This window comes from Ranitomeya variabilis, chromosome 2 (assembly GCF_051348905.1).
Source record: "Ranitomeya variabilis isolate aRanVar5 chromosome 2, aRanVar5.hap1, whole genome shotgun sequence".
NCBI classification, from domain to species: Eukaryota; Metazoa; Chordata; class Amphibia; order Anura; family Dendrobatidae; genus Ranitomeya; species Ranitomeya variabilis.
The window spans coordinates 358,690,886-358,703,437 of record NC_135233.1 but is presented as its reverse complement, the minus strand read 5'-3'; the positions used below and the strand labels follow the sequence as shown (position 1 = coordinate 358,703,437).

The 12,552-nt window shown below is 43.3% G+C and overlaps 1 protein-coding gene across 1 annotated transcript in view; it reads left to right on the top strand.

Annotated features, from left to right (window-relative positions):
• Positions 1-12,552, top strand: part of LOC143805903 (cytochrome P450 2C8-like) — a 123,030-nt gene that overhangs the window by 16,014 nt on the left and 94,464 nt on the right. The window contains exons 2-5 of the mRNA XM_077285654.1: positions 892-1,054; positions 7,477-7,626; positions 8,509-8,669; positions 10,682-10,858. Coding sequence (XP_077141769.1) covers positions 892-1,054; positions 7,477-7,626; positions 8,509-8,669; positions 10,682-10,858 — 651 coding nt within the window. The remainder of the gene's footprint in view (positions 1-891; positions 1,055-7,476; positions 7,627-8,508; positions 8,670-10,681; positions 10,859-12,552) is intronic.

Here is a 12,552-nt window from a genome sequence, read left to right as displayed (position 1 = left end):
GCATTTAGCTGTGAGCTGTGAAAAAACCCTGCAACAAGAATTTAATGTGTCTGCAGCACCTCCACAGGAGAAATGAAGTATTACATTTTGCCCTTAATTGACTAAATGTAATCCAAGCACATGTTGGCTCCTCCAGTGAGAAGCTCTTTGTACATTCTACTCTTCTCACCAGCTAATAAATTTGGCACCTACTATGGGATTCCTACTATAAACTCAAAAATGTATACGTCTGTGTACAGTAAAGATATATATCTTTGTACCGTGTTAGCCAGTGGATAGAAAAATATTTAGAATTGAGAGTCCTCAGTGGTTGATACCTTTTAATGGCTAACTGATATCTATCCACTGGCTAACACGGTACCAAGATATATATCTTTCCTGTATCCAGTTAGCCATTAAAAGGTATCAACCACTGAGGACTCTCAATTCTAAATATTTATATACGTCTGTGTAGCAATTACATCTTTTCTTCAGGGATCTCAACATTTTTTACATTTTTAGGCTGGCTTCACATTTGCGTTGGGCAGAGCTGCGAAGGGCTGCGTAGTTCCTCCATTAAGCCCTGCCCACTGCCGCACCTCTTCCATTCATATCTGCCTATGTCGGCAGGCGTCCTGAGTACCTATCCTTAACATTGGGTATGCAGGCTATGCGAATGTATGCAGATGCCTACGCATGCATCGTTTTGACGCTGCACCGAACTGCATCGAACACAACATGTTGCATTTTGTTGCCGTCACGCAGCGTAAAATGAGCGTAGCCCTCCTCAGCTGTGCCCAATGCAAGTGTGAAACCAGCTTTAGATAGTAAATATACAGTTTTTGCCTACAGTATATCTTACTTGTTTGGAGGATAAATTCACCAGATTTTAAGATTTTTATTTCTCTCTAGCTAAGTGAGACGTATGGACCTGTCTATACCATCTATATGTCAAACCATCGGACCATAGTACTGATTGGGTATGATGCCGTGAAGGAAGCATTGGTGGACTGCAGCGACGCATTTAGTAACAGGGGAGACATAGGAACAGGAGAGCTTTTTTTTAAAGATTTTGGTAAGTTAAAGTAAATTAGTGTAATACCAAAAATATAATACTTTGCCATGATATTAACCCCTTTCTGCCATCTGGCGTACTATCCCATCCATGTACCCTGGCCCTTCTGACCATGGACAGGATAGCACATCATTGGCGATCATCCGCGCACACGGGTGGTATGTTGCCGATAGCAGGCGGATGTCAGCTGATTCTCACAGCTGATACCTGGCACTTTAACCCCCGGAACATTGTGATGATTCAAGATCGCAGTGTTCTGGTGCCGGCAGAGGCATAGAGAAGCATTGCGCAGGGAGGGGGCTCCCTGCATGCTTCCCTCAGAACAATGCGATGTGATCGCGTTGTCCTGAGGTTCTCCTTTCAGACCTCCAGCTCCAAGATGGCCTTCCGGGTACTGCAGGGAGGTGGCCTCTCAGTGCCTGTTGAGAGCAGGCATCAGCAAGCCTCCTTCACTTCCTGTCAGATCGCTGATCAGATACAGTGTAGTGCAAAGTGTCAGATCAGCGATCTGACTTTATATAGTGATGTCCCATCCTGGGACAATGTAAAAAAATTTAAAAAAAAATTAGCATGTGTAAAAATATTTTTTTTCAAATTCCTAAATATAGAAAAAAATTTCCAATAAATATATTTCTTTATGCAAATAAAAAAAACAATAAAAGTAAACATATTTAGTATCGCCGTGACTGTAATGACCCGACCTGTAAAGCTGTCCCACTAGTTAACCCCTTTAGTGAACCCAATAAAAAACAAAAAAAGGCACAAAAACAATGTTTTATCATCATACCGCCGAACAACAAGTGGAATAACACTCGATCAAAAAGCCAGATATAAATAAACATGTTACCGGTGAAAACGACATCTTGTCCCGCAAAAATCGAGCTACAATACAACATCATCATCGAAAAATTCAAAAAGTTATAGCTCTCAGAGTAAAATGATGCAAAAATAATTATTTTTCTATAAAATAGTTTTTATTGTATAAAAGCACCAAAACATAAAAAAATGATATAAATGAGGTATCGCTGTAATAGTACTAACCCAAAGAATAGAACTGCTTTATCAATTTTACCACACACGAAACGGTAAAAATGCCCCTGAAAAGAAATTCATGAATTGCTGGTTTTTGTTCATTCTGCTTCCCAAAAATCATAATAAGAAGCTATCAAAAAATGTCATGTGCCCTAAAATGGTACCAATAAAAACGTCAACTCGTCCCACAAAAAAACAAAACCTCACATGACTCTGTGGGCCAAAATGTGGAAAAATTATAGCCCTCAAAATGTGGTGATGAAAAACTATTTTTTGCAATAAAAAGCATCTTTTAGTGTGTGACAGCTGCCAAACATAAAAATCAGCTATAAATAGTAAATCAAACCCCTCTTTATCACCCCCTTAGTTAGGGAAAAATAATAAAATAAAAAGTTATTTATTTCCATTTTCCCATTAGGGTTAGGGTTAGGGTTGAGCCTAAAGTTAGGGTTAGGGTTGGGGCTAAAGTTAGGGTTAAAGTTAGGGTAGGGGCTAAAGTTAGGGTTATTGTTGGGACTAAAGTTAGGGTTAGGGTTGGGGCTAAAGTTAGGGTTAGCGTTGGGACTAAAGTTAGTTTTAGGGTTGGGGCTAAAGTTCGGGTTAGGGTTTGAATTAGGGTTAGGGTTGGGATTAGGATTGGGATTAGGGTTAGGGGTGTGTTAGGGTTAGGTTTGTGGTTAGGGTTATGGTTAGGGTAGAGATTAGGTTTAGGGGTGTGTTGGGGTTAGGGTTGGAGTTAGAATTAGGGGGTTTCCACTGTTTAGGCACATCAGGGGATCTCCAAATGTGACATGGCGTGCGATCACAATTCCAGCCAATTCTGAGTTGAAAAAATCAAATGGTGCTCCTTCCCTTCCAAGCTCTGCTGTGCGCCTAGTGACTTACCCCCACATATAGGGTATCGGCGTACTCAGGACAAATTGAACAACTTTTGGAATCCAATTTCTCCTGTTACCTTTGTGAAAATAAAAAATTGGGGGCGAAAAAATAATTTTTGTAAAAAATTATGATTTTTTATTTTTACGGCTGTACGTTATAAACTTCTGTGAAGCACTTGGGGGTTCAAAGTGCTCACCACACATCTAGATATGTTCCTTAGAGGGTCTAGTTTCCAAAATGATGTCATTTGGGGGCTTTCCACTGTTTAGGCACATCAGGGGCTCTCCAAACGCAACATAGCGTCCAATTTTGCCTTGAAAACTCAAACGGCGCTCCTTCAATTCCAAGCTCTGTCATGCGCCCCAAAAGTGGTTCACCTGCATAAATGGGATATCAGCGTATTCAAAACAAATTGTACAACAACATTGGGGTCCAATTTCTCCTGTTACTTTTGGTAAATAAAACAAATTGGATCAGAAGTAAATGTTTTGTGAAAAAAATTTAAATGTTCATTTTTTTTAAACATTCCAAAAATTCCTGTGAAGATCCTGAAGGGTTAATAAACTTCTTGAATGTTGAATGTTTTTAGAATGGTGTCAATATTGGGTATTTTCTATCATATAGACCCCTCAAAGTGACTTCAAATGTGATGTGGTCCCCCCAAAAAAATGGTGTTGTAAAAATGAGAAATCTCTGTTTAACTTTTAACCCTTATAACTTCCTAATAAAAAAAATTGTTGTTTCCAAAATTGTGCTGATGTTAAGTAAACATGTGGGAAATGTTACTTATTAAGTATTTTGTGTGACATATCTCTCTGATTTAAGGGCATGAAAATGCAAAGTTGGAAAATTGTGAAATTTTCGCCAAATTTCAGTTTTTTTCACAAATAAACATAAGTCATATCAAATAAATATTACCACTATCATGAATTACAATATGTCACTAGAAAATAATGTCAGAATCACTGGGATTCATGCAAGCATTCCAGAGTTATTACCTTATAAAGGGACAGTGGTCAGAATTGTAAAAAATGGCCCGGTCATTAACATGCAAACCACCCTCGGGGGTAAAGGGGTTAATATAAAATATTCAACATCACTACATGTAAACCATATAATTATAGTACACTGCTCAAAAAAAATAAAGGGAACACTAAAATACCACATCCTACATATCACTGAATGAAATATTTCTGCTGCAAATCTTTATTCATTACATAGTTTAATGTGTTGAGAACAATAAAACATAAAAATTATCAACGTAAATCACAACTAATGTCCCATGGAGAAGGTATGGAGTTGGAATGATGCTCAAAATCAAAGTGGAAAATCAAATTACAGGCAGATCCAACTTCAGTGGAAGTGCCTCAAGACAAGGAAATGATGTTCAGTTGTGTTTGTGTTGCCTCCATGTGCCTGTATGACCTCCCTATAATGCCTGGGCATGCTCCTGATGAGGCGGTGGATGGTCTCCTGAGGGATCTCCTCCCAGACCTGGACTAAAGCATCCGCCAAATCCTGGACAGTCTGTGGTGCAAAGTGACATTGGTGGATGGTGCGAGACATGATGTCCCAGATGTGTTCAATCGGATTCAGGTCTGGGGAATGGGTGGGCCAGTCCATAGCTTCAATGCCTTCATCTTGCAGGAACTGCTGACTCACTCCAGCCACATGATGTTTGGCATTGTCCTGCATTAGGAGGAGCCCAGGGCCAACCGTACCAGCATATGATCTCACAAGGGGTCTGAGGATCTCATCTCGGTACCTAATGGCAATCAGGCTACCTCTGGTGAGCACATGGAGGGCTGTGCGGCCCTCCAAAGAAATGCCACCCCACAGCATTACTGACCCACTGCCAAACCGGTCATGCTGAAGGATGTTGCAGGTAGCTGATCGCTCTCCATAGCATCTTCAGACTCTGTCACATCTGTCACATGTGCTCAGCATGAACCTGCTTTCATCTGTGAAGAGCACAGGGTGCCAGTGGCGAATTTTCCAATCCTGGTGTTCTTTGGCAAATGCCAATCATCCTGCACGGTGTTGGGCTGTGAGCACAACCCTCATCTGTGGACGTCGGGCACTCAGACCATTCTCATGGAGTCGGTTTCTAACTGCTTGTGCAGACACATGCACATTTGTGGCCTGCTGGAGGTCATTTTGCAGAGCTCTGGCAGTGCTCCTCCTGTTCCTCCTTGCACAAAGGCTGAGGTAGCGATCCTGCTGCTGGGTTGTTGCCCTCCTACAACCTCCTCCACATCTCCTGCTAGTTCCTCCAGCCTCTGGACACTACGCTGACAGACACAGCACACCCTCTTGCTACAGGTTGCAATGATGTGCCCTCCTGGATGAGCTGCACTACCTGAGCCACTTGTGTGGGTTGTAGAGTCCGTCTCATGCTACCACGAGTGTGAAAGCACAACCAACATTCAAAAGTGACCAAAACATCAGCCAGAAAGCATTGGTACTGAGATGTGGTCTGTGGTCCCCACCTGCAGAACCACTCCTTTATTGAGTGTGTCTTGATAATTTCCAATAATTTCCATCTGTTGTCTATTCCATTTGCACAACAGCATGTGAAATTGATTGTCAGTCAGTGTTGTTTCCTAAGTGGACAGTTTTATTTCACAAGAGTTTGATGTACTTGGAGTTATATTCTGTTGGTTAAGTGTAGCCTTTATTTTTTTGAGCAGTGTATTATCTACAATACTTGATTGGTGATGGTGATGATAGTGGGCAGAATTATTATGCAAGGGATTATTATGACTATGTCATCATTTTTATATAGATTTTACAACTACAGCAAGTTTTGCATTTTGGATGAAGCAGATCAGGTGACTTGTATTTGTGTAATGAAGGGGGATGGAGTCTAAGGATACAACACCCTTTATGAAGGTGTATATAATTTTGAAGAACCTGTGCCTGGATCAGTAATGGGAACAGACCTCCACTTCCACTCAGACAATAGAAAGATATAGGTGGGGGACATTTATGTGCTGAAATTATTAAAGATGAGCTAACTGGATGGTTACAGATTGAAGATGGACTTAAAATCAACTCCCAAACCTGCTGCCAGGTTTTAGAAAACAAGCAGTGGCACAGGACAAAGTCTGTATCTTTCAGGAACATCATGGTTCTTCTGCAGGACAATTCTCCACAAATGTCAGAAATGTATTTTTGTACATTGTGAGATACTTAATTATTTTCATGTTAGCAGATGAAAATACATAATTGAGCTGGAAAAATTTATGCTTTTTCATTCATAATAATTCTGCACACTAATAGTTGTTCGATAATTCTGCACACAGATATTCTCCTAAAAGAGACACAATCTCATTTTTACTTTCTTAATTACGATATATACTTGTGTATAAGCCGAGTTTTTCAGCACTTTTTAGTGTTGAAAATGCCCCCCTCGGCTTATACATGAGTCAATTGTCCCAGAGGGCCGGCTGTTGAGGGGGAGCACTGGAGCAGCGGGTGACTGAGGCAGGAGCCGGCGGCTGTGGCTGTAACTGTGCACGCTGCTAAAGAGAAGTTAATATTAATTTCTCTTTTAGCGTGCACGGTGACACCCGCAGCTGCCAGCATCCAGAAGACATCCTACTCACGTCCCTGCAAGCCCTGCATCTCTTTGGTTCCGGTGTCCAGCAGCTCTTCCTGTGCCGAGAGATCATGTGGCCCTGCTCATTAAGGTAATTAATTTGCATGCATCTCCACTCCCACAGGCATGGAGATGTGGGCATATTCATTACACTAATGAATGGGGCCATGTGATTGGCTAGCACAGGAAGAGCTGCTGGACGCCGGAACCAAAGAGATGCAGGGCGTGCAGGAGGTGAGTAGGATGTTTTTTTTTTCTTCTTTTTGTAATAGAAGCCATGCATACCAGGACGGGAGGGGGGAGCCATGCATACCAGGACAGCGACGAAGGGAGCCATGCATACCAGGACAGCGACGAGGGGAGCCATGCATACAAGGACAGCAATGAGGGGAGCCAGGTATGCAAGGAGAGGGACGGGAGAGCCACGCATACCAGGACAAGGATGAGGGGGACAATGCATACCCGGCTTATACTCGAGTCAATAAGCTTACCCAGTTTTTCGTGGCAAAATTAGGTGCCTCGGCTTATACTCGGGTGGATTATGCTCGAGTAAAAATGGTATTAAGCTTTCAGGTTTATTAACCAACAACACTACAGTCATTCAATAATAATAATAATTTAAAAAAAAATAATCATGAAAAATACAAATTGGAGAATAATTGTGCTCACAGTGTACGTCTTGCTGATGTTGACCTGACAGGTGTGTAGGGCCTGTAACCTTTGTCAGGGCATGGTTATCAGTTGGAAACAGTAGCTTGTAAAATGGAGAATGGAAACCAAGAAAGCTGACCTGTTTCACTCAAGCTGCTCTAGCTACTATAATAAGGTCTACTGTGCACATAAAGACTTAGAATACAAACTTCCACAATCTAGATTTAGAAACTATTTAACCAAATGATTGAACTTACAGGGGTAATTGCAAGCAATGGAGAAAGGTGGAAAATCCTTCGTCGATTTTCCTTAACAACTTTGAGAAATTTTGGAATGGGAAAAAGAAGCATTGAAGAAAGAATCCAAGAAGAGGCCAAATGTCTCACCGAGAAATTTATGAAGGATAAAGGTGGGTGCTAATTATATACTACACTAGCTATGAACCAGCATCTCTCAACCTGGACCATCATTTCAGAGTTTGACAACTTAAAGGGTTGTGCCACCATAATAAACTCAGCAGAAAAGGTGGAAATAAATAGTTTTGTAAGTTACATTTATTAAAAATTATACTCCAATCAAAAAATAACAAGGTTTCATCTTTTGAAGCAAGCACTCCCTGGCATTATTCCATTCTGTCCTCCCACTGACCAACCACTGACCAATCAGCTGGCCAAGCATGCACAGTTCCTGACATAATATGAGTTCCCCCCAACTGCCCACCTCCAGTGTGTACAACGTATGCTCCCTGCGCTGAACCCTCATTGGTCTGACAGCTAGCGCAGGGAGCAGATTCCCGAAAGCACAGAAGGGTGTCAGTGATTTTCCCCTTGCTTTTGCAGGTCTGACCCCTAGGTGAGATTGTTCTGCTTCACAGAGCTGTGTGATCACAATTGCAGACAAACAATTCCCGCATTCAAACAGGTCTGTAAAGCAGGACTATCTCATCCAGCGGTCAGACTTTTTTGAAACTTCTGGATGGTTGGGAACCCTGGTCCCTAGGAACATGAAAAGATTGACTGGGAAAACAAAAGATTAGTTATGGTGAAATATACCATTATCGATCATTCTTTTTCTCTGTGTACAAATAAAAAATTGTTCGAATACTCACTGCAGTATTAGCTCAATGGCTTATCCACTGATGGGTACAGTTAACTTTACCATGAGCTCACATGTCACAACACACTATAGATCTGAAGTCCTACTGTGTAAAGTTTGCCATTGTCCATATTTTCTTACTATATGTATTGCATTGTATAGTAATGACTGACCACATGGTTATATTCCCCTACAGACTCTCCAATTAATCCAGTTCATATAATGCGACTCACTGTTTCCAATGTCATTTGCTCCATTGTATTTGGTGAAAGATTTGACTATGAAGACAAAACATTCTTAACCCTCATTTCACTTTTTAATGAAATTACAGAGCTGATGAACAGCACTTCAGGACAGGTAAATAATTGCATGCTACCAACTACAACCAAACTCTATGTTGTCCTATTTTGCAGTCATATTCCATTCTGTCAGACCTGTGTAACACCCCAGGTAACTGGTTGTTACAGTGATGTTGCCTTCCCTTTGGGGAGGGTGATATCATTCTTTGAGGCAAGGAGGATTCCCTTTATCGGGTAACGCACCTACATACAACACATTCTGAATTCAGGCCTCAAGGGGTAGCTCTGAACCTGGATTCAGAGGAGCTTTCCCAGCTTTAAGTATTCTGGTCTGGAGGAGGAGTTAGTCAGTTGGTCCAGGGAGACCAGAGAGATGAGTCTGAAGAGACAATGGAGGAGTGAGGACTGAGAGCAGAGTTGCCGTGCATGCACGAAAAAGTGGTGCAGTCCTTGGAAAGGAAGAGAATTGGACAGAGATTGCCAGAGAGGAGCTTGTCTGGGAACATCAGCTTGGGTGGAGCTGGTAAGAAAGGAGTATAGCTGAGTAGATATTGGAGTCTGCAGCTCCTGGCAGAAAGTGGAAGAGAGCAGTGAAAAGGACCAGTGGGGCCGTGCAGCAGGCGTGTGAGCTGCAGCTCCAGGAAAGGAAGATAACTTGAAGGGTTACATGTTTGTGAGCATCAGAGGAAAGAAGCACAGGTGAAGGAAAAAGCTTGGAGGGGAATTGTGACCGGACACCCACTGGGCCAAAGCACAGAAACAGGGCACCAGGAGCCTGAGGCTGTGTTGAACTCCAGGTCGCATGGCAGAACCAGAGGGCATAGGACTTTATGTAATTTGCCTGCACCCAGACCTGAAGGTGCAGCAGTATCCAAGGAGCCCAGGTCGTAATAGAGACCCTCTAAAAATGCTCACACTGCCCACCATATAGATAACTGTCCCAGGACAGGAAAGGGAGGACTTTGCCAGCAAGCTACAGGCAGCAAGGACCTCGCATACCAGCAGGAGTAGGAAGGCTTACGGACTTCGCCTGGTAGAGGGATCCACCACTGCCTCCAGGCCAGCCGGACGATATCACCACCTGTTCATGGTACCCTAGACTGTGGCCTACTACCACCAGTAAACCAAGTAAAGACGTTACAACTCTGTGTCCTCCATTTATTTTCCGGCATACACCATTCCTGCCCGACACACTGGGAGTCCTGGAGACTTCGCTTCACCTGTGGGAAGCGTCACTATCTTTGCTGCATTAACATCACCCCAGAGAACCCTGTTAAGCAGTGTCGGTCCCCACTGACCGAGAACCACAGGTGGCGTCACAAACAAAAACTTTATTAAACCCTTTAAAGACCTTTCCCCCCTTTTCCTTGAGCACTCAGAGCCACGGACCGAGTCGCTGCCACTGTGACCACCTCTTTAATTGCGACCGAACCCAGTAACCGAGTACGCCACTGCCCTGGTGGGAGGCTCACCTCTATATCGGTATATTGACAAAAATAGGGGGAAAATAACAGGGAACATGGAGCCCGATTCAACAAGACTGGCATTTATTTTTACATTGATCTTGATGAAGAGAAAAGGTGGAGTCCAATGCACTTGAATGCTTAAGAGGGGCACACCTCTTAATGAATCAAGTGAGGCACAAGGTGGCATGCCCGTCCGTATCCACCTTGCCACAAAGCTTATTCCAGTTAGAGACCATACTAAGATTTGTGGCATAAATATCGCTACCATGCATCATCAATTGGACGAGATAGAGTTGTCTTGCTCGTCACACCCCACTCCCAGGTCTGCTGAGTTTGTCAGAACTGGGCAAAATGGTCTTTGTTCAAAAATTGGGTCTTTTTGAAGCTTTTTAATGCCAGAATTCTGTCATGAAGGTTTTGTTGATTTGGGGCAATGGGCCATTTGAAGTCTGAAATCATGGGGACATGTATGATTTTTAAGTGTAGATTCACTGTATCATCAGCAACTTATTTTCAAAAAGTAGGGCATAGAATTTAAATATGACACTGACGTAACAAAATAATAGTAAAATCATGTTTTTCTATCACTTCTTCTCTTAATAAGCTCCTCTTCATGTTCCCAAGAATAATGTCCCACATTCCTGGTCCTCATCGGAGGATCATTCAAATTATGAATAATTGGAAGCAATTTATTAAGGAGATGACAGAGACACATCGAGCCACCCTGGATGAAAACTGCCCTCGCGACTTCATAGATTGCTTTCTCATGAAGATGGAGGAGGTACGTTTCTTGATAATGTTAGATATTTTGAGATTTGAAGGAAATTAAAATGCAACTAGCTTTGAAAAACGGCTTTGAAATAAACGTGAATGAATTGATCTTCAGAAAACTGACCTTGAGTCAAATTTCCTGAAATATGCAGAAACTCACAAGTTCAAATGCAAACATGCAAAGTCGCCATTTAACACTGCTGAAGGTTTAGAAAGTGGAATAATATCAAGTGTGGCTGCACAGGCTTCCCGTTATTGTCCTTCAGCTATCACATTACTTAACTCAGCCAATGAGGAAGGTTATCACGGCTACTATAGAATATGGGGGGAGGCCAGAAAGCACAATATGCGGCCTGTACTGTGTAGGGACAGGAGGTCAGAGAGCACAGATTTTTCCACGTAGGGAAAAAAAAACAAAACCTAATCTGAATGTGATGTACTAATTCAGTGCTCAAGTACCGAATATACTTGAGTTTAAACTAACCGGAGTATAAGCCGAGGCACCTACATTTGCCACTTAAAACTGGGTAAGCTTATTGACTCGAGTATAAGCCGGGTATGCATTGTCCCCTCATCCCTGTCCTGCTATGCATGGCTCCCCCTTCCCTGTCCTGGTATGAATGCCTCCCCATCCCTGTCCCTGTCTGCATGCCTCCCCTATCCTTGTCATTGTTTTGCATGCTTACCCCTTTCCTGTCCTGGTATGAATGCCCCCCATCCCTGCCCCTGTCTGCATGCCTCCCCCATTCCTTCCCTGCATGCATGCCTCCCCTGTTCAGTCCCTGTATGCATGCCTCCCCCGTTGAGTCCCTGTATGCATGCCTCCCCCATTCCTTCCCTGTATGCTTGCCTCTCACATTCAGTCCCTGTATGCATGCCTCCCCCATTCCTTCCCTGTGTGCATGCCTTTCCCATTCAGTCCCTGTATGCATGCCTCCCCCATTCAGTCCCTGTATGCATGCCTCCCCCATTCCTTCCCTGTATGCATGCCTCTCACATTCAGTCCCTGTATGCATGCCTCCCCCATTCCTTCCCTGTGTGCATGCCTTTCCCATTCAGTCCCTGTATGCATGCCTCCCCCATTCAGTCCCTGTATGCATGCCTCCCCCATTCAGTCCCTGTATGCATGCCTCCCCAATTCAGTCCCTGTATGCATGCCTCCCACGTTCCATCTCTGTTTGAATGCCTCCCCTTTCCCTGTTCAGGTATAAATGCCTCCCTTCCCTGTGTGCATGCCTTTCCCATTCAGTCCCTGTATGCATGCCTCCCCCATTCCTTCCCTGTATGCATTCCTTTCCCATTCTGTCCCTGTATGCATGCCTCCCCCATTCAGTCCCTGTATGCATGCCTCCCCTATTCAGTCCCTGTATGCATGCCTCCCCTATTCAGTCCCTGTATGCATGCCTCCCACGTTGCATCTTTGTATGAATGCCTCCCCTTTCCCTGTTCAGGTATAAATGCCTCCCTTCATTCTGTCTCTGTATGCATGCCTCCCCCTTTCCGTCCCTGTATGCATGCCTCCTTATTCCCTATCCTTGTTTGCATGTTTCCTATTGAAAAAAAAAACAAAAAAACTTCATACTCACATACCTGCGCGCCCTGGGTGCTGGCACTGCTGGCAATCTAATTCTGGCCGCCAGTGCCTGCCTGCAGCTCTTCCTGTGCTCAGCGGTCACATGGTACCGCTCATTAAGGTGATGAATA